A 21,224-nucleotide genomic window follows, 5' to 3' on the forward strand; every position below is an offset into this window, starting at 1 on the left:
CCGAGTCCTATTTCTCTGGTGCTTTCATACTGATGGTGGGCGGCACAGAGGTTCCTGTTAACAATAGTCTTGTCCTAGTTTGTCTGTGATAGTCCAAGCAGATAGTGTCTTGACTATCACGTCCATGATAATCAAGATTTTTTTTACTGTGACCCCAATTAACCTTTTAACCAAATCACATTATCTACAAATAATAGGTTTTCCACACAGGCAAGGTTGTTCATATGCTGTTAAGGTGCTTTCTAAGAATTTGGTGATAGAGTTAAGCTGAAAAGTCACAGATAACACATTACAGCAAAGAATTACAAAGCATTCTGAAAGAGATGAGATGCCCTCAGGCTTTATGATTTAACTATAACCACATTCATCATAAGTGCTGTTCACCATCATGTAGCCCCAGTGGCTAGGCCTGCAGTTATTAAGTGCGAGCAACATAAGCCTTACCTGGAAACACACAGGTTCTGGGGCCCTCATCCCAGACTTACTGAATGAGGCCCTAAAGTTGGGGCCCAGAAATTGGTGTTTTTTCAAGCCCTCCAAGTGATTTTGATGCATGCTAAACTTTGAGAACTACTTGGCTAGTATAAGAACGGGATGTGGGGATGGTTACATATTGGGCACGTTGAGAAAATAATCTCTAATGCAAAAATGCAATGGCTGTATTAGCCTGATTCCATTAAACTTTTTATTCACCTAACACCCCTTCTCTAAGCAACTTCATAATTTGGTGTAATGTGTAGTTAGACCCAAAAGAAAATATGGGCTTAAGGTGTATCCCTTCTCTGTGGAGGTAATTTTCCATGGTAAATTACTAAAGCATCTTCGATGATGGTTTAGCTCCCCATATGGCCTCAGTAGAAAGAGAAAAGTAAAGTATTCAGTAGTATTCTCTATTAAATTAAAAATGTACTTTGGTGTTTCCACCTACACCCCACATAAGTATAAGTTTACCAGGGTCTTCATTCCTAGACACTGACTTGGGCAATCCCTGGGCCTTCAAAACGGTACCCAGGGCCCTAATCTGTTCCCATCAACCTACCCTAACGTTTGCACTGTTCTGCCTCTGTCTCCGTCTCAGCCCCTTGTTTCTGCTTCTATGTGTGAGACTGAGAGGACCCAGGGTCTCTTCATATGTTGTTCCTAATTTCCCTCCCTGGTATTTTCCCTATGTGTTTTTTAACTTCCTAATTAGAGAAGTGATTGATTTAGAAAATATTTTAAAAATATAAAGGAACTAAAAAATTAACTTTAATCTGACAACTCAAATAAAATATTTTTAAAAGAAAGGTTACATTTCCCTATCTTCCTCTATCTCTCCCCATACTTCCAAGCTAACACTATAGATAAGTCCCCATGTTATACTTTCATATTCCTTCTAGAATTCACCACAATTTCACTTAAATTTTTTAAAGATTTTATTTATTTGTTTAGAGAGAGAGAGAGGGAAAGAAGCATCAATGTGTGCTTGCCTCTCATGCAACCCCCAGCTGGGGACCTGACCCATAACCCAGGCATGTGCCCTAGACTGGGAATTGAACCAGCGACCCTTTGGTTCTCAAACTGGTGCTCAATCCACTGAGCCACACCAGCCAGGGCTAATTTCAGTCAAATTTTATGTGTGGTTTATGTAATACTTTTTCACCATCTTTCCTAATGAAGTCAAGAAAATAAATTGCGACAAATACCACATGTGAATTTGTTCTCAAGTCTGTCACTGTGTTTGCCCAACTGTAGTATTTACTCATTCCTGATACCTCATTTAGTTGTGCGTCACACCTGGATTCACTGTGCTGTAAGTCAAGCAGGAGAGAGAGCAAACTATGTGACAGTTACAGTTAAGGAAATACTATGCAAACAGCAAAGGCAATAATTAACACTGAATTCTGAAAGGATATTGTTGTATTTCTGTCCACCAGACAGTAAGTGGGATTTTTTTTTTGCAATTTTCTGGGGTTTACCAAGTGAACCACAAATAGTACAAATAGTTTTTTAATTACCTTTTTTGTGTCATTTCTCAAATTTGCATTATAGTTTTCTAGATATACTTATTTTATCCAGTAGAGGGCAGTAAACCCTTAAAGACAATATAAGCAAACTTCCTTTAAAAATACAGCAATTATTTCTTAGACAATTAATTTTGAAATTAATTTCCAAGTATTTCTGTTTGTATATTTTTCATTTATTGATAAGTAGTCTGCCCAAATAAACAGTGAACATTTTAGGACAGGAAGTGTCTTATTTTATTTTTTATTTTTGGTTTATTTTATTTTATTTTTACTTCTAAATATTTTTATTTTATCTTATTTTTTTTTAAGATTTAATTTATTTATCTTTAGAGGGGAAGGGAAGGAGATAGGAAGAGAAATATCAATGTATGGTTGCCTCTCATGTGTCCCCTGCTGGGAACTGGCCTGCAACCCAGGCATGTGCCCTGACTGGGAATTGAACCATGATACTCTGGTTCGCAGGCCTGCGCTCAATCCACTGAGCTACACCAGCCAGGGCTATTTTTTTAAATATATTTTATTGATATGCCATTACAGTTCTATTTCCTCCCTTTGTTCCCCTCTACCCTGCACACCCCCGCCCCCACCATTCCCCCCTTTAGTTTATGACCACATGTCTCAAGTTCTTTCGATTCTATATTTCCCCTACTATTCTTGCCCTCCCCCTATCTATTTTCTACCTACTGTCTATGCTACTTATTTTCTGTACCTTCCCCCCCTTCTCCTTCTTCCACTCCCCTGTTGCTAACCCTCCATGTGATCTCCATTTTTATGATTCTGCTCCTGATCTAGCTGTCCTCTTAATTTGCTTTTGTTTTAGGTGTGGTTCTTAATAACTGTGAGTTTGCTGTCCTTTCACTGTTCATCTTTTTTATCTTCTTTTTCTTAGATAAGACCCTTTAACATTTTATATAATAAGGGCTCGGTAATGATGAACTTGAATTTGGTTTTATCTGAGAAGCACTTTATCTGCCCTTGCATTCTAAATGAAAGCTTTGCTGGATACAATAATCTTGGATGTAGGTCCTTGGATTTCATGACTTGGAATACTTCTTTTCAGCCCCTTCTTGCTTGTAAGGCCTCTTTTGAGAAATCAGCTGACAGTCTGATGGGAACTCCTTTGTAGGTGACTGTCCTCTTATCTCTTGCTGCTTCTAGGATTCTCTCCTTCATTTTATTCTTGGGTAATGTAATGATGATGTGCCTTGGTGTGTTCCTTCTTGGGTCCAACTTCTTTGGGACTCTCTGTGCTTCCTGGACTTCCTGGAAGTCTATTTCCTTTGCCAGATTGGGGAAGTTCTCCTTTATTATTTGTTCAGATAAGTTTTCCACTTGTGGCTGTTCCTCTTCCCCTTTTGGTACCCCTATAATTCAGATGTTGGGATGTTTAAAGATGTCCTGGAGGTTCCTAAGCCTCTCCTCTTTTATTTTTTTGAATTCTTGTTTCTTCATCCTTTTCTGTTCGGTCATTTTTGTCTTTTTTCTGGTCCACTCCCTTGATTTGAGTCCCAGTTTCCTTTCCATTACTGTTGGTTTCCTGTGCATTTCCCTTCATTTCAATTAGTTTAGCCTTCATATGTTCCTCTAATTTGTGACTAAAATCAACCAGTTCTGAGAGCATCCTGATCATCAGTGTTTTGAACTGTACATCTGAAAGTTTGGCTATTTCTTCATCGCTTAGATTTATTGGCTCTGGGGCTCTTAGTTGTTCTTGAGCCATGTTTTTATCTGTTTGTGCCTGTTATGTATGAGGAGCGGAGCCTTAGGTGTTCACCAGGGCGGGGTCACCCAGGTTGCTGGTTTATGACGCTGTATGTAGGGGCAGGGTCCGAGAGGGACAGTAGCAGTCCCCTCTGCTGCTTCCCACCGCTGGGGCCTGAGTGGTCTGTCTCACTGCTCACTCCTTCCCCAGTTTATCTGTGGGAGAATGTGTGACCGTGGTCCGCCCTCAGTGGGTCTGCCCGCTACTCCACACCTGGGATCCCCCATGGCTGCCTGGGTCTCCTGCCCTGGTTGGTCCGGTGGATCTTTCCTGCCCGACCCTGCTCTGCAGCTGGCTCTGCCCCTCTTACTGGTTTGGCTGAAGGGTTCGTTGTTGTCAGACTTCCATATAGTTCAATTTTCTGTGGTTTGGCTGTGTTTTTGTTGCTAAAACTTTGTTGTCTTTAAACTTGGTTGTGCGAGAAGGCACAGTGTGTCCACCTATGCCTCCATCTTAGTGGAAGTCCCAGGAAGTGTCTTATTTTTAAAATTTCCCCACAACTCTAGGCACAGTATCCTGGTCATCATATAGGTTTAATCCTTGCCCTAAAGTTTTAATTTGATAACAGTTTTGCGAAGAACATGATTTGATGAAAGCCAGTATAGTTTGGTACAATATAAAATGTTATTTTAGAGGCATGAATAAAATAACCCCCGATTATATGGTCTCAATTAAGAAACTAAATTAGAAATGACAATAAATTATAAATAATAATTAAAATGTATTTTAAATAAAATACTATGTATGAAACTACTCTGTGTACTCCAATGTATATACATAGATAAAATTACTTTGTGATTTGGTAAAATGGTGTTTTACATATATTTTTAAAGATTTTATTTATTTATTTTTAGAGAGAGGGTAAGGGAGGGAGAGAACCATCGATGTGTGGTGATTGCTGCTCAAGTGCCCCCAACTGGGGACTTGGCCTGCAACCCAGGCATGTGCCCTGACTGGGAATGAAACCAGCGACCCTCTCATTCACAGGCCGGTACTCAATTCACTGAGCCACACCAGCCAGGGCTGTTTTATGTTTAATGGTATATGGCAGAACAGAAAAAAGGAAATCTGATAATCAGGAAAAAAGTGAGTAGCTGAAGTTCGGATTGTCAAGTTTTGAGCTGGGCATTGGGAATATAAAACGATGGTCCCAAGATTTTACTCTGGTTCCCCAAAACCAGTTATTAAACAAATTAACTATAATTTGGTAAGTGGTAAATTAAAAAATAGGGTTACTTAACTTGGGGTATCTTCCTAGAGAAGAAGACCCCTGAAAAGAAGTTTAAAGAAAAATAAGCATTAGCTAGGAGAGTGAGAGAACATTGTAGACAGAGGAAGAGTGGAAAAAGGCAAAGAAACGTGAAACACTGTGGTAAGGGGATACTTGGGGGCGGAGGAGGCAACAAGGAATGCAACTCAGGTTACTTTGGTGTGTTCTCTAACATAAAGAACAAGGAGGAGAGACTCCAGAAAAGGTGTTAGGGAGAATAAAACCAAACGAAATAGCAGAGACAAAGAAAACATAGGAAGTCTATGTACAGTAGTGTAGGATGTGGAGAAAAAATAGAAGCCATTCTTTTTCTTAATGGAGAAAGACTTTTTAAAAGGGCTTTCAATGAAAAGGAAAATCCTATTACATAGCATTTACCTACCCCGTTATAAAAGTTTTCTTAAATTGCCTGATTCTGCTTATAGTTTTTCATTTATTCACTGAATATTCATAGAGAACTTAATACGTGCTAAGCGCTGGGGGTCCAGTTGAGCACAGGATAGACCAGGGCCCTGTCTCCACAAAACTGTCAGACTAGTGTGGGAAGAACAAGCAAAAATAAGTCAGCAGGGGCATATGCGGGGTGTGTGCATGCTCTTGCTTGCTTATATCAGGAGCATGGTTAGTACCATGAGGAAATAAAATGGGTGGTGTGTATCATAGACACTAAGAGGTCCACTGAGATAAAGTGGGGCTCTCTGAAGGGGGTGACATTATAGTTAAAAACTGGAAGATGAGAATGAACCAGCTATTTGAAGAACAAAGGAGAGAATCTGTTAGTCACAGAGAAAGGAAGCTCCAAAGCCTGAGAAGAGAAAGAGATCATTTGGTGTATTTGAGGCTTGAAGTGCAGTGGTCAAGGTAAGGTCAAGTACTGGGAGCTACATGACCCAGGGCCTCATAGGCCATTGTTAGGGATTGAGGCTTTGTTGTAAGGATTTTAAGCAGGTAAGAGATGACATTTTCAGGAGGGAACTTTGCCCCATTTTATCTCCCCCAGCTCACAGGTATTACCATCTTGCTACACCCCTGCCCTAAACTGGAGTTGAGAAGGGGTGCAGAGGGCAGGTGCTTTTTGCGGTGACCCTTCTTTTTGCCTGTACCTCGATCCTCTGTCACCTTCTCTACCTTGTCCTTAGAGATTGCCATGTGGCCTAAGATGCAAACCTAGGAATACATATCTGCATTTGGTGCAACCTTACTAATCTTATGTATTTAAGGATCTGAAAATAAGGATAATGACAAAGAATTAGGCACTGAGAGCTTTTTTCTATACTCCCTTTAATAATGTAATACAATGATTTATAGAAATCTGTTTATCTTTCATCTTTGTAAGTTTCCATCTTACTGTTTAGGTGGCAAGATTTTACTTTCACAGAAATATCATTGTGATTGATGGACGGGGTTAGTATCACTTCACGATCTCCCTTCTGTCATCATATTTCTATGTTTCTCAGTATCTTGTGAACAGCTCTGCCTGAAAGTTTCTATTATGATTTTTAAGCTGTGACTTCCACTTTTTCAAAATTTGCAGGTGCCAGTCTCAGAAACAGTTCCACTGAGGTTCAGAAACTGAAAACTTTTGCCATGAGTGTACAAATGGGAACATAATGGTATAGTTTTATCTTGGACATGTACAATACATTTATTTTATACTACATTTAAGCTAATCAATTTTTAAATGTTGGTAAGCAGACCAACATTTAAAAATTTTTTAAGTATAAAAGAGGAGAACATTGCTATTCTGTGGTCTTACTTCTCTGCTACGTTTTATACAAGCATCTTTTTAAAGCACTTGGAACTCTCACCATAGAACATGTTGCTTCCTCTGTTTGCAAAATGTGAGTTTCTTGTATTCTCTTTAAAGCTGTATAAAAGCTGTGCACACTTATGTTTAATAAAGTTAATTTTCAGCTAGCAAGGACCATTTTCCACCAATTAAGTTCTCTAAAGAGTCACATAGGTTCACTGAAGTTTCTTCCTATAATGGTAGAAACAGGTTCTGTGTAGGTTTTCTTATAAAGATGTGAAAGAAGCTAAACGACAATTTTCCTGAATTATTCACATGGAGTGTTTGTTCAGAGACGGTAGGTTTTTTTGAACTGTCCTATTTAAATTGTATTTTCTTTGTAGTAATACTTTTAATTAAGCATGAAAAGAAAATTGCTCTCTCAGTATGAGGACATTCACTACCACGGACATCTGTTGGCTTTGCAGTGGAGGTGAGGGGCTTCCTCAGAAGTGAGCTGTCACCTGCAGCTAAGGACTTACCATTGCTCAGTGACTGTTCTGTTTTGCAGGCCGCCGTGTGAGCACATGAATAGGAGAAGAAAATTTCTTCTTGCCTCAGTTCTTGCTCTGCATAATTCAAGTTTCATCTACCCTTCATGTCAAAAGTGCTTCTCTCGGATAATCCTACTCTCCAAAAGGTACAAGCCAAGCCTGTAAGCATGAGATGGGAAATATGAGTGAGGTGCAAGCCTGTGCAGGAAGCAGAAATCCCCCACTTTGATTGCCCCATTGCCACAGCACCGCAAGTTTGTGGCCTTGGGATCCTGAACTCCGCCTTTGCAGGAGATTTTAGAGACACTGAAGAGCAAAAAGACTGCTGCCTGAAGATTTTCTTTGGTTTCCCATTTGATGGGCTTCACTCTTCTTTTTTTTAACCTCCAGGATTTAGAGCAGTGGCGGTTTTCACGTTACATTCTGCAGAGCCTCAGGGCTCCGTGCTTGTGGAAGGAGGTGGGGACTGGAGAGGGAGCAGTGGACAGTGCTGGCGAGTAGGGTGGGTTCTGGGCCCCACTGCAGTTTCAACAAGAGCTCCGTCCTCATCCTTGTACTGGGGTCTCATGATTTCATTTGAAAGGTTTCGTGACATATATAAAGATGCAGACACATAGACATACAAATATGAGGAATATATATATAGAAATTTTTTATTGTTCATATAGGATTATCATATTTACATACATAAGTATGTATATACCTATATATGTACCTGTATCTTTCATATGAAAGACCAAATTAACACCCTGGCTGGTGTAGCTCAGTAGATTGAGCGCAGGCCTGTGTGAACCAAAGGATCGAGGTTCGAATCCCAGTCAGGGCACATGCCTGGGTTGCAGGCCAGTTCCCAGCAGGGGACTCACAAGAGGTAACCATACATTGATATTAGTCTCCTTCTCTCCTTCCCTTCCCCTCTAAAGATAAATAAATAATAACTTTAAAAAACTTTAAAATTAAAAAAAAAGACCAAATTAACTTTATTTTTATAATGTGTGTGTGTGTGTGTGTGTGTGTGTGTGTGTGTGTGTGTGTGTTCTTCCAAAAAGTATGAGCAAGAGATGGTACTTATTTTTTTAGATTAGTTATCCCCCCAACCCAAACAGATGTGATTTGCCCTTCTAGGTTACTTAATGGGACCCATTGTTACTTTAGTCTAGAAATTTGTCTCTGATACTAAGAACTTCGTTTTCCTGTTTTAAAGTGGGAATCAGAGCTCAGAGACTATCTGCCCATCCTCTCCTGTCCCTCCTGCCCCTCAGCCACCCAAAATGTTTGTGTCATTCACTACACAAGTCAAACTGAAGTTCACGTACATCAGTCATAGTTTTCTCCTTTTGGAAGAAAGTGATATGTAAAGCCTTAAACATATATTTTTTTACTGATTTTAGAAAGCACAGAGAAGGGAGAGAGAGAGAGAGAGAGAATCATCGATTTTTGTTCTACTTATTTATGCCTTCATTAGTTAATTCTTGTATGTGCCCTGACCAGGGATATAACCTGCAATCTTGGTGTATTGGGACATTGTTCCAACCAACTGAGCTACCCAGGCAGGGCCAAAGATACATTTTTTAAATTTTAGTTTTCAATTACAGTTTACAATCAGTATTGTTTTATAGTAGTTTCAGAGGTTCAGGTGTATGGCATAGTGGTTAGACAATCATGTACTTTACAAAGTGTTCCCTTTGATATTTCCAGTACCCGTCTGACACCATACAGTTATTACATTATTATTGACTGTATTTCTTGTGCTGTACTTTACATTCCTGTGACTGTTTTGTAACTACCAATTTGTACTTTTTAATCCCTTCGCCTTTTTTCACCCGGTCCCCCAACATTCCTCCCCTCTGGCTACCATCAGTCTGTTCTCTGTATCTATGAATCTGTTCCTATTTGCTTTGCTTTTTTATATTGTTCTTTAGATTCCACATGTAACTGTAGTCATCCGGTATTTTTCTCTCTCTGCATGGCCTCTTTCACTTAGAATAATACCCTCTAGGTCCATCCATATTGTCACAAATGGATTTCATTCCTTTGTGTGGCTTAGTAGTATTCTATTATATAGTGTTGGCAAAGTAGGTTGGTAAACGTACATGAAACACAGTTTATTCTTATATTATTATTTATTGTATTATTTATTTGTTGTTACCATTGTAAATCTACATTTGCCCCATGTATATTTTTCCCACCACAACTTTTTTATCTACTTTTGTATTGATGGGCTCTTGAGTTGCTTCTATTAAATATACATTTTTTTAAATATATTTTTATTACATTGTATACATTCAATTGAATATGGGACTATAAATTTGGAAGGGATATTATTTGATTATCTAGTCTAGCTATTCTTAACCTGGAGTCTGTGGATGCTCTACAGTTATATATGAACCCGCCAGTCCCCCAAATATGTAAAGTATCGAGTGTTCTGGTTGTGTGTGCATTTTTCTGGGACAGAGTCCATTGCTGTCATCAGACTTCCAAAGAGCTTCAGGACCAAGGCAGCACTGAGAGTCACTAATTTCACCACTGGTCCTACTTCAGGAATATCTACAGCTACACTAGAAAAGTAAACAAATGAAACTTGCTGTTTTAAGTGGTATCACAAAAAAAATAGTGAATTTCAGGTGTTATTTCAGATCTTTTCAGAGGCTTTTTGAGATCAAAACCCTTTTCATAACCCTAAGGCATTATCCACCTTCTCACTCGCGTTCTCTCGTGAATGCATAGTGGGGTTTTAGAGAGACAGCGTGACACGGGACAGCACCACAGACTGAGTAGAAAGAGAAATAGGAGAATCCCACTGTTTTTATTAAACCAAACAGATTTGCAAATGTAAAACAATGTGGCTTTTCTCACTAATTGTTTTTGGGGGACACATAGTAATTTATTTATAAAACTGTGTTCCTTCTGTTAACCATATAATGGGTCTCTTTATTTTTCATGAACTATTAATACTTTTTAGATTTATTTTAACTTTCTCATTTAATCTTTATAATCAGTTTAAAATACAGAGATTACTTACATAAACAAAACCTCTGGTTTTTCTCAAAATTTTTAAGCATATATAGTTTGAAAACTACTATTCCATAACAGATAATCTTTTGGAAATAAGTGTGTTTCTAGAAGTTAAATCAGAGTATTATAATTTAATGTGTTGTCTCTACCCTTGCTTCTCTACATGTGGTCAGGGGCGCAGTTGCATCCGTATCACCTGGGAGCTTGTTGCTAGGAACACAGGGTCTTGGGCCCTGACCCAGACTTACTGAATCAGAATCTTCACTTTAACAAGATCCCAGGTGACTAGTATGCATATCAAAGTTCAAGCCCTGGCTGTGGCTGGGTGTGGTTCAATTGGTTGGAGCATCACCCCGAACAGCCCCCAAGAAAAAGGTTGGATATAGGTTCATCCCAAGTCCAAGTGCTTATGGGAAGCAACCGGTTGATGTTTCTTTCTCACACCAGTGTTTCTCTCTATATCTCTGTCTGTCTGTCTGTCACTCTCTCTCTCTCTCTTTCTTTTCGTCTCCCTCCCTCCCTTTTCTTTTCTCTCTAAAATCATAAAACATATCCTCCGGTGAAGATTTTTCTAAAAGTTTAAGCTCTGATGTGTATTACTCCATGCTAATATTTATTTCAGTCCAGCCTTATTCCCAACAGATTAAAGGAAACCATACACAAATATTTTCATTATACAAATATTAAATAAAACCATATACGATTTAGCTTTGGCCAGTTGGTTCAGTTGGGTGGAGAGCTGTCCCTTTCACCAAACAGATTTCGGGTTCCATCCCTGGTCCAGGCACAACCTAGTTTGCAGGCTTGAGCCCCCCTCGTGTGTATGGGATATGAATGGGAGGCAACTGACCAGTGTCAGTCTCTCATACTGATGTTTTCATCTCTCTCCCCTCTTCCTGTCTCTCTAAAACCAATAAAAAACATATCCTTGAGTTAGAATTTAAAAATAATAGTAATGAACTATGTATATAATTTGGTGTTCATATGCATTCATACTAGTAAACCTAATTTTTGTTAGGCTATCACTGATACTATTTGCAAGACAGTTCATTATTAATCCTACTGTTCTTATAGTTATTATAAGACATTATACAAGAAACATCTCCTGCCTAGAAATGCAAAGCCTTGGATTTGGGTCATAAAGTTCACTAACTTTGTCACCTTGGACAAAAATTTACCCCAATTGCCCCCTACATAAATGGGGGTAAATGGTCTTGCTTACCTATAATAATGAAATAGTATGTGTTGCAAATATATTTATAAACTGCAAAATGCTGATGCCTATTAACTAGTCTAGGATTTGCTAAGAATTTTACATTACACTTGAATGTTAATACATGACTTTTAAAAAAGCTCTATTTTTGGCCAAACTACAGCACAAACTCTAGCAGATTCGGATAAGATTATAAGAGAGAAGCAGACTAACACTTATTGGTAAGATCTGCAATAGATCATTTCTTTACTTTCTTTTCTTTTACTTTGTGTCCTCTTATCCTTCTTCAGCCTTGAATTTTATAGATGAGGAAATTAAGGTTTAAGGGATTTAAACCTTAATTTGTATCTCCAGACCAGACATCTGGTACATGATAGTAGAGTTACACTTGATATGTAGTTTTACCAAAGACACTGTGCATAATGACACGTAGCCTTAAAAATAAGTTCAATGAGATGTTTTGTGCCTAACTTCTTAAAATCCAATAAATTCTTAGTATATTCTAATACATTAAAGAAAGTTAAATTATTCTTATAATGGTGAAAAAATATAACTGGGTACTCTGTGTATAAGTTTTTATTAACTTTCATGATTATTTTAGTAGAAGATAAACATCAATTTTTAGGTCTTCTGTTGGTATGGTATGTACTTTATTATATTTAGTTTCCACACCTCCTGCAACCCCAGACTATAGCATGCCTCACTTTGTTCATGATTTAGCTACCGAGTAAGAACATCTGCCTCTCTCCCCCATGCTCCCCTTACCCACGTGTGCACAAACACACACAGAGTTTTCCTTCACCTTTCTGTCAGTTTGGCGCTACTTAATTCAAGTTGGTGAAGGTAGCTGCTATGAATAAAGAAATTCAAAAGAGATTGGTATGAAATCGTTTAAGAAGAATGTAAGTTGTATAGGAACATTTATACATATAGTGTTATTTTTAATTTTTATTTTTCCAAATTTGTTCATCATATAAAAAAATTTAATGAGCATTTCTATCTTTTTTTCTTCCACTTTTCCAGGTCTAATTGTCCCAAATGTGGTTCTACTGGTGAAGCTGAAAATGCCAGTTACAGATATAGGCTTTCCATAAAAGTCGCAGAATCAAACAAGTTATTTGCTGTTACTGTTTTTGGAAGCTGCTTAGATACATTTTTTGGTCTTGCAGCCACTGATTTACACAGGTAAGGTCATTTAAAGCATTCTCTTTCTTAGCTACTCCATTAGTAGAGTTTATTAACAGAATTTGAAGATGTGTGTGTGGGTTTTTCTAAAAGATTTTATTTCTTTTTTGAGAGAGGGAGAAGGAAAGGGAGAGAAACATCTATCAGTTGCCTCTAGCACACCCCCAACAGAGGACCTGGCTCACAACCCAGGCATGGGTGTCCCAACCAGGAACCAAAAGTGAATTTTCAGTTTACAGGACAATGCCCAACCTACTTTGCAAGACAGTGCCCACCCCACTAAGCCACACCGGTTAAGGCTAAAGATAATGGTTTTTAAGGTAATATGTATTTGGTAAAAAGATGACGACTCAACCTCAGATCATCAGTTACTTTAAAAGATAATCAAGAAACATTTATTTTCTGCATGTGTATTGTGATAATGTTAAACCAGGCTCTTTTTATTCAGGCCAACTAAGCTGTAATTAGAATATTAAATTACAAAATTCTAATCCAAGTTAGAGAACGTAGAATAAGGAAGTAAAATTGTTTCAAACTGAAGGACTACCCAAATCGAGGTTAACACTCAAGTGGCTAAAGTCCCTTGAGGCAGAAGCTGGCTGTGGGGACATTTGCACATCAGAAGTTGAAATTCCATCCCTTCTCTCATTTGCCTGCCCACTTCACCTGCACAGTTTGCCCTGCCATGATGATGTCCTGAGAATGCAAGGATATGTCCTGGCACCTGGAGCTCTTTCTCCCCTTCAGTCTTCTCTCCTCCTCCTGCTGTCCTTGACAGAAGAAATGTCTGTCTCCTTCCTGTGCAGAGCCAACTCATTTGATCAAAGGAGAGCAGAGGGACCAGGGCCATGATTGCCAGGGAAGAGGAGAAGGGCTAGAGATCCCACCACTGCTTCCACTGCCACTTTTAGAAAAGTTGCTGGGCCTGATGGCTAGGTTGGCATCTACTCAATTTATACTTGATCAGTTGTAATCGTCTCTCTAGCTGTGGGAAACTAGAGGGAAGAAATGCCTAAATATATAACTCAGAAGGTTCATGCTGCATTTTCAAGCTAATTGTTCATATCTTCTGACTTTATGGCAAGTTAAAATTTCAAAGTTTATCTCTTCACCTGTTTTATTTTCTTTCTGATAGATACATCCAGGATCCTAATGAAATCCCAGGAACACTGGATAGTGATGCAACTCAGAACCTATTAACCAAAGCAGTTGAAACCTGCTTTGTTGGACAGAGCTTTATATTTGGAGTGACGGTAATGGAGACCAGCTTTTTTTGTGTGTATTCTGTTGACATTTCATTTTAATGAAATCATTTGAATTCTCTAAAATGTTTTTAGGAGTCATAATAACTGTGGGAGCCTATAAGTACTTTAGACTATAAAAATAGGCTGTAGGTGAGCTATTAAAACACCATGTGTGACCACTTCTTTCAAAAGTCAGAAGAGCCTAGTTTAAATGTTTTCAGAGCTTAAAAATCTAAATTTATATAAATTCAGAAGTGTTAGATATTTGTTTATCTGCATATTGATAACTCTAAGAATAGGTTGGGAAAGATGGTCTTAAATAATTATAAAAGCAATGATAGAAGTTAAAAAGGATGTACTGACTCTGAAGTGATAATGGTTTCCTGTCTCATCTGTGCTAGCGGGAACAGACAGAAATTTTATCCACATTTCAGTCAGGGTTTTAAAAACAGGAATAGAACACTCTGTAATTGAACAGTGAAGAAAGACCCACAGGGAAGGTGAAACCAGGAGTTAAAGAGGTTTAAAAAAAAAAAAGCTGAGATGGCTCTTTATCTTTTTTTTTTTTTAAACAGGTGAGGACATTCCTTTAAGCACTCAAAGTTTATGGAAGCTAATGAGAACTATTATATAATAGCTACATTTATTGAGCAACTACTATTTGCTAAGCACTGAAATTTTCCATATTATTGCAAATACAATAATCCTGTATTTTAATATTTATTTTAGAAGTGAAAAAACTAAGATTCAGTAAGGTTAAATAAGTTGTCCAAAGTCACAACACTAATAAATGTTAGAACCAGGATTTGAATACAAGTCTCTTTATCCCAAGGTTTACTTATCTTACTTACACTGCTGTGCCTGTGAAACTAGAGGAATTGAAATTAATTTAAATCTTTGTTTCATAATCTAGTCAAAGAAAGACGATTTTATTCTCATTTAAATTTATTCTTTCACAGAATTTTGAAAACCTACATGGGCGAGGTTCAGATTCCAGTAACTTCTTAGAACAGTGCCCTGATGACAGGAGAGACATTAAAGAGCTAGTAGCTTGCCAGATGGTCCTACCAGACCCGGGTGTCGTAGGCTTCACAGTCATCGACTATTTCCGGCAGCTTTTGCGGCTTTCTGATTTCAGGAAACTTCACGGTGGCTCCCAGATACCTAGTAGCCACTCAAGTAGTGATCTCAGCAGCGCATGTGGCCCTGACGGCAGTTCTTGTTCTTTTGAGTCCAGTGGCAGAGAGAATTTTTTAATACTCTGGCAACCATCACTTGAACTCACTTCCATTGTTTCACAACAGATGATGCCAACAGATGATGCTAATTTTTCAGCTTCAGGTCAAAGCAAGGCTGTTGATACTCTTCACCAGAACAGAGAGTGCATTTCCTTGTCTGAGGCCACTGGTTCCAGTGGTTGCCATGAAGCCATTCAGTGTTCATGGAGTCTTGCTTCCTATATGGATCAAAAGAGTACAGCACAAAAGCTAGGTGAAGAACTTGACCTACAAGCTAATCAGCCAAGTGTAGTTCACAGCAGTCAGCATGCTATTGGAGTTACTGGCTCTAATTTATTCCCCTTGAAAACGGAAGAACCTTGTGAGCCAAGTAATACAAAATCCTCCCTCAGTGCAGTGGAAGTAGAAAACAGGTATTCCCAGCATGAGCTAACATGTCACCAGCATCATGAAGTCAATAGCCCACTGAGCCTTCAGGAAAGACCAGTGTGTTGTCCACCTTTATCCCTCAGACCTGAAGAGATAGCTGGTGGCTCCCCAGATTATGACCCTACAATTTGGGATGATCTGCCACTCTCTGAAAGCTTGAACAAGTTTCTGGCAGTTGTTGAAAGTGAGATTGCTATAACCCAGACAGATGCCAGCAGTAGGAAGTGTCGTCCAGACAGTGGCATCGATAAATTACATGCAGACCACAGCAACTTATCTGTGACTCCCCAGAGAACTACAGAACCCCCACATACTCCACCCATAGCTTTAAGATCATCACAAGCAACGGTCGAAACAAACTCTGGCAAAGGTAACTTGCTTTCCAACTCTGAAGCAAATCCAACTGCTTGTGTTCAAAAAGAGTCAAAACCATGTAACCCAGCAGAGGCTATCTCTATAAGTAGAAGTGGAAGAGATACTTCTCAAAATTTCTTGCCAAACACTTGCCTGCCAGCTCTGTTTCCAGCTTCAAAAGGTTTAGGAACATCATCTTCTCTTGTGAAGTCTACCAGAATTCTACCACACAGGGGTGAGATTTCAGTTACATGCAATAATTTGGAGAGTGACCATTCTTATCTCAGTGACCATTCTTATCTCTTAAAACATTTTAATGGGTGTGGAGAGGAATCACTTCTGGAAACAAGTGAAAAGTTGACCACTTTAGGTTCTAGGAGGTATAATGATGTTTCTGACCTTTGCAACTTAGAAAATAAACAATATAGTAAGTGGCTGGAGAACCAAGGTGATGGTCTTACAAGTTGCAAGAAACTTACGTATCCCTTAGAAGCTCTCTGCAGTAGTCCAAGGAGAAGTACAAATACATTGAAAGAAATGCCTTATGGACATATTGATAATAATTTAACACAAAAGTATTTTTCTGGTCATGAAGGTAGCTACAATGCTTCTGCTGATCTCTTTAATGATAGTGTGAAAGAAACAGACATTGCAACAGAGATCACCAAAAAATCACAGGATATTCTGTTAAAATGGGGACAGTCTCTGTCCGAAAGTCATCACACAGAGCCTGATTCATCACTGAGATCACTTTCTGAAAACTCCAGCCGATCTTCACAAAAAGTATCCTCGCAAAACATGCCTGCCTCCATGAACCCAAAAACCTGCCCTTCCCATTTTCCATCAGATTCAGAAAGTGATTTTGAAGATAGCCAAGACTTTGTTCCGTGTTCACAGTCAACTCCTGTTGCAGGATTCCACCAAACAAGAATTCATGGGATGAAAGGAGATTTCAAGAAATTACTTGCCTTTTGTTCAGATCTTGATGCTAACTATAAAAAAACAAGGATTTCCTCTGAAAATAAGGCACAGCAAGCCATTCCCAGCTGTCCAAAAAATATAAAAACACCCGGTCAGAAATCCAGAAGCCCTGTTATATCTAGTATTACACAACCGGAGGTTTTCCAAAACTGTCCTGGTGCTGAGTGCCTTGAATCTGACATCGATGAATGGGTCCCTCCTACTACAAAAAAAGTACTTCTTTCAGATGGGCTTGGATTCCAAGCCACGGGTCCAAGGAAATGCCCTGCTGCATGTAATTCTCCCAATCAAAACGAATTACCCAGAAAGAAACTGAATCATATCCAAAAAAGAACCAATAAATGCTTAATTAAGAAGGAGTTAAATTTAAAGAATGTGTTTACAGCTGTAGTTACAAACCAGAAAACTCCTAACTATAATAGTACGCACTCAGGGTGGATTTCCAAAGGGTCGGTTTTGGGACTTGGTTCTTGTTCCGAAGTCAGGTGTTGCCTTTCATTTTCAGAAAATGGGCCACCTTCCGTGGCTGAAACTAAAAGCGCTTGGTCTCCTGAATTGTTTTAATAAAATGCCACCTTACCCCAATGGCCGAACTTTTAAAGATAAGTCTGCTTGGAAACTTGCCTCCACTGGCATGGAGAGCATTCTTAATATTTTTCACCCTTAAAAGAGATATGAATAGAAAAGAGGTGCTGTTGTGTCTTTTAAAACATTTGTAAAGCAGTTGTTTTCCAGATGTTTTGTCCAGAATGCTCTGTTTCAGATAGTTTGGCACTTTATATTCTTAACTTACCTCAGTAATATTGTTAGTTTTGTGTGTTAAAATTTGTTAAACTCACATGTACATTCAAAAATAAAGACTTTGTGAAGCAAAACTTAAAAGTCTTCACTAATTATTCAACTCAGTTCAGCTCAAAAATACCTGTTATGTTAGACCAACTACTGTGTCAAGTTTGTGATGCCAAGCTATAAGATTACTGATCTCAAAAAATTTTGTTCTACTGGGGAAGACCCACACTACAGACAGTCTCACTACAATGCAGCAAATGCAATGAAAGAGGTTTTTAGTGGGTATTACAAACCTTTATGTCACTGTGGGATTGTGATAGAGAAGCAGTTAACCCAGCAAGATCTGGGCTGGGGATAAGAAGGTCAATAAAAATGTACTATTTAGAGTTAAATGTGAAATTGTCACTATTTTATTTAATAAATATTCACCATGTGCTTACTACATTCTAAGTGCTGGGAACACAAAGAAAGCCAAGCCTCTTCCCTCAAGACACGAAGGGTCTAGCTTCCAGCCAAGATGGAGGCGTAGGTAGATACACTGTGTCTCTTCGCACAACCAAAAGGATAACAATTTAAAAACAAAAAACAACCAGAACTGACAGAAAATTGAACTGTATGGAAGTCCGACAACCAAGGAGTTAAAGGTGCATTCATCCAGATTGGTAGAAAGGGCGGAGACAGACAGCCTGGTGGAGAGGGCTCCTGGCCAAGCGGCAGTGGAGGACCAGGGTGGGCAAGGCACCAGCTGGTGGAGCGGGTGGTCCCACATTCACCTGCTGATAAATCGGGAGGAACACCCGGGGAGTGGGATGGACTTTGAAACCTGGGGTCCCAATGAGGGGAAGTAAAGCCTCAAATCTCTGACTGAAAAAAACCTGTGGGGGTTGAGGCAACGGCAGGAGAAACTCCCAGCTTCACAGGAGAGTTTGTTGGAGAGACCCACAGGGTCCTAAAACGTACACAAACCCACATACATGGGAATCGGCACGAGAAAGGCCCAATTTGCTTGTGGGTAGTGGGGGAAGTGACTGAAATATGGCAGAGAGCAGAGCAAACGCCATTGTTTCCTCTCGACCCGTTCCCCACATACAGTGTCACAAAACAGCAACGAGGGTTGCCCCACCCTGGTGAACACCTAAGACTCTGCCCCTTATACATAGATAGCAGGTGCACTGAGACCACACACACAAAAAAGGCCCAAAAGAAAGAACAGATCAAAGCTCCAGAAAAACATACAACTAAGCAACAAAGAGGTAGCCAGCCTATCAGATGCACAGTTCAAAACACTCGTAACCAGGATGCTCACAGAACTGGTTGAATTTGGTTGCGAATCAGATGAAAAAATGAAGGCTACACTAAGTGAAATAAAGGAAAATGTTTGAGGAACCAATAGTGGTGGGAAGGAAATTGGGACTCTAATCAACAGTGTGGACCAGAAGGAAGAAAGAAACATCCAATCAGAAAAGAATGAAAAAACAATTTTAAAAAATGAGGGCAGGCTTAGGAACTTTCAGAACATCTTTAAACATTCCAACATCTGAATCATAGGGATACCAAAAGGAGAAGAGGAAGACCAACAAGTGGAAAACTTATTTGAACAAATAATGCAGGAGAACTTCCCCAATCTGGCAAAAGAAATAGACTTCCAGGAAGTCCAGGAAGCTCAAAGAGTCCCAAAGAAGTTGAACCCAAGGAGGAACACACCGAGGCACATCATCATTACATTACCCAAGAATAAAATGAAGGAGAGAATCCTAGAAGCAGCAAGAGATAAGAGGACAGTCACCTACAAAGGAGTTCCCATCAGACTGTCAGCTGATTTCTCAAAAGAGGCCTTACAGGCAAGAAGGGGCTGAAAAGAAGTATTCCAAGTCATGAAAGGCAAGGACCTACAACCAAGATTATTATATCCAGCAAAGCTTTCATTTAGAATGGAAGGGCAGATAAAGTGCTTCCCAGATAAGGTCAAGTTAAAGGAGTTCATCATCACCAAGCTCTTATTATATGAAATGTTAAAGGGATTTATCTAAAAAAAAGAAGGTAAAAATTATGAACAGTAAAGTGACAGCAAACTCACAGTTATTAACAACCACACCTAAAACAAAAAGATAAACAAACTAAGCAAACAACTAGAACAGGAACAGAACCATAGAAATGGAGATCACATGGAGGGTTATCAACAGGGGAGTGGGAGGAGGAGAGAGGGAGAAGGTGCAGAGTAAGCAGCATAAACAGTAGATAGAAAATAGACGGGGTGGTTAAGAATAGTATAGGAAATGTAGAAGCTAAAGAACTTATGTATGACCCAGGGACATGAACTAAAGGAGGGGAATGTGGGTGGGAGGGGGTGTGCAGGGTGGAGGGAAAAAAGCATGAAATAAGGGACAGCTGTAATATCATAATAAAATATATTTAAAAAAAGAAAAACTCAGGGTCTAGTATAGGGGTATAGGGGTGTCAAACTCATTTTTTCGGGGGGGCCACGTCAGTCTTGTGGTTGCTTTCAAAGGGCCAAATGTAACTTTAGGACTGTATAAATGTAGCTACTCCTTAACAATTCAGCGAGAGCTTGGTGCTGCTATCAGGTAGAAACAAGGTGCCGGGCTGGATAAAACAAGGTGGAGGGCCGGATTCAGCCCACGGGCCTGGTGTTTACCACCTATGTCTAGTAAACAATTGGTACCTGGTAAATTCTGTGATTGAAGATAAGCTTGAAGTGGTCATAGCAAACAGCAGGAGTAGTTTCTAGACACTCAAGTTCTCAGAAGCACCTTAGCTAAATTTTAGCTTTGAGACCTTAGCTATTTCTGTTCAGCTCCGTTTGCTGTTCTCCGCAGCAGCTACTCCAAATCTCCATTTCATACCCCGACCTACTGCTGCTCTCCTTGCCTCCTCCTCCACGGAGAAGAGTGAGATCAGTGGGAATTACCTCAGCTTCCCACACCCACACCTACCCGCTTGTCTGTATCTGTACCGACTCACAGCTCCTTTCCTATAATTTCAGAAAATGATGCACACCTTCTAATTAGTGCTGAACTTTCTAGTATTTGTGCTGTTAATCAATTACATTCATCTTTACCTTCTCACTCTATTGTTTCTCTTCCTGTCCCCAAATTTGTATTTTGAAAATTTACAAACACATATGTGTGTGTATGCATTTAATGTATCTATGGATCTATACAGTTTTTGCTGAGCCATTTGAATTTAAGCTGTGGATAGGACATTTCATCTCAAAATACTTCAGCATAAATTTCCTTAAAGTTTTTAACCACATAGTTACAGTATCGTTGTCACATCAAAGAAAAACAACAGTAATTCTCCAATATCTAATATTCTGCTCATGTTCAAATTTTTCTGCTTGTCCCTAATTGTCTTATAATTGTTGATGTTGTATAACCGGGATTTTGTTAAGGTTTGTCCGTGGTATATGATTATGTTTCCTTTCTTTTCTAGAA

At 39.1% G+C, this 21,224-nt stretch overlaps 1 protein-coding gene across 2 annotated transcripts in view; it reads left to right on the forward strand.

Moving 5' to 3' along the window:
• Positions 1-17,788, forward strand: part of DDIAS (DNA damage induced apoptosis suppressor) — a 46,667-nt gene extending 28,879 nt beyond the window's left edge. For both annotated transcript variants that reach the window (XM_053670721.1, XM_053670722.1), the window contains exons 4-7: positions 7,339-7,467; positions 12,573-12,734; positions 13,870-13,987; positions 14,938-17,788. In XM_053670721.1, coding sequence (XP_053526696.1) covers positions 7,339-7,467; positions 12,573-12,734; positions 13,870-13,987; positions 14,938-17,544 — 3,016 coding nt within the window. In that variant the 3' untranslated portion in view covers positions 17,545-17,788. The remainder of the gene's footprint in view (positions 1-7,338; positions 7,468-12,572; positions 12,735-13,869; positions 13,988-14,937) is intronic.
• Positions 17,789-21,224: the final 3,436 nt, after the last annotated feature.

Source organism: Artibeus jamaicensis, unplaced genomic scaffold, assembly GCF_021234435.1.
Source record: "Artibeus jamaicensis isolate MK-2021 breed Jamaican fruit bat unplaced genomic scaffold, CSHL_Jam_final contig_64, whole genome shotgun sequence".
NCBI classification, from domain to species: domain Eukaryota; kingdom Metazoa; phylum Chordata; class Mammalia; order Chiroptera; family Phyllostomidae; genus Artibeus; species Artibeus jamaicensis.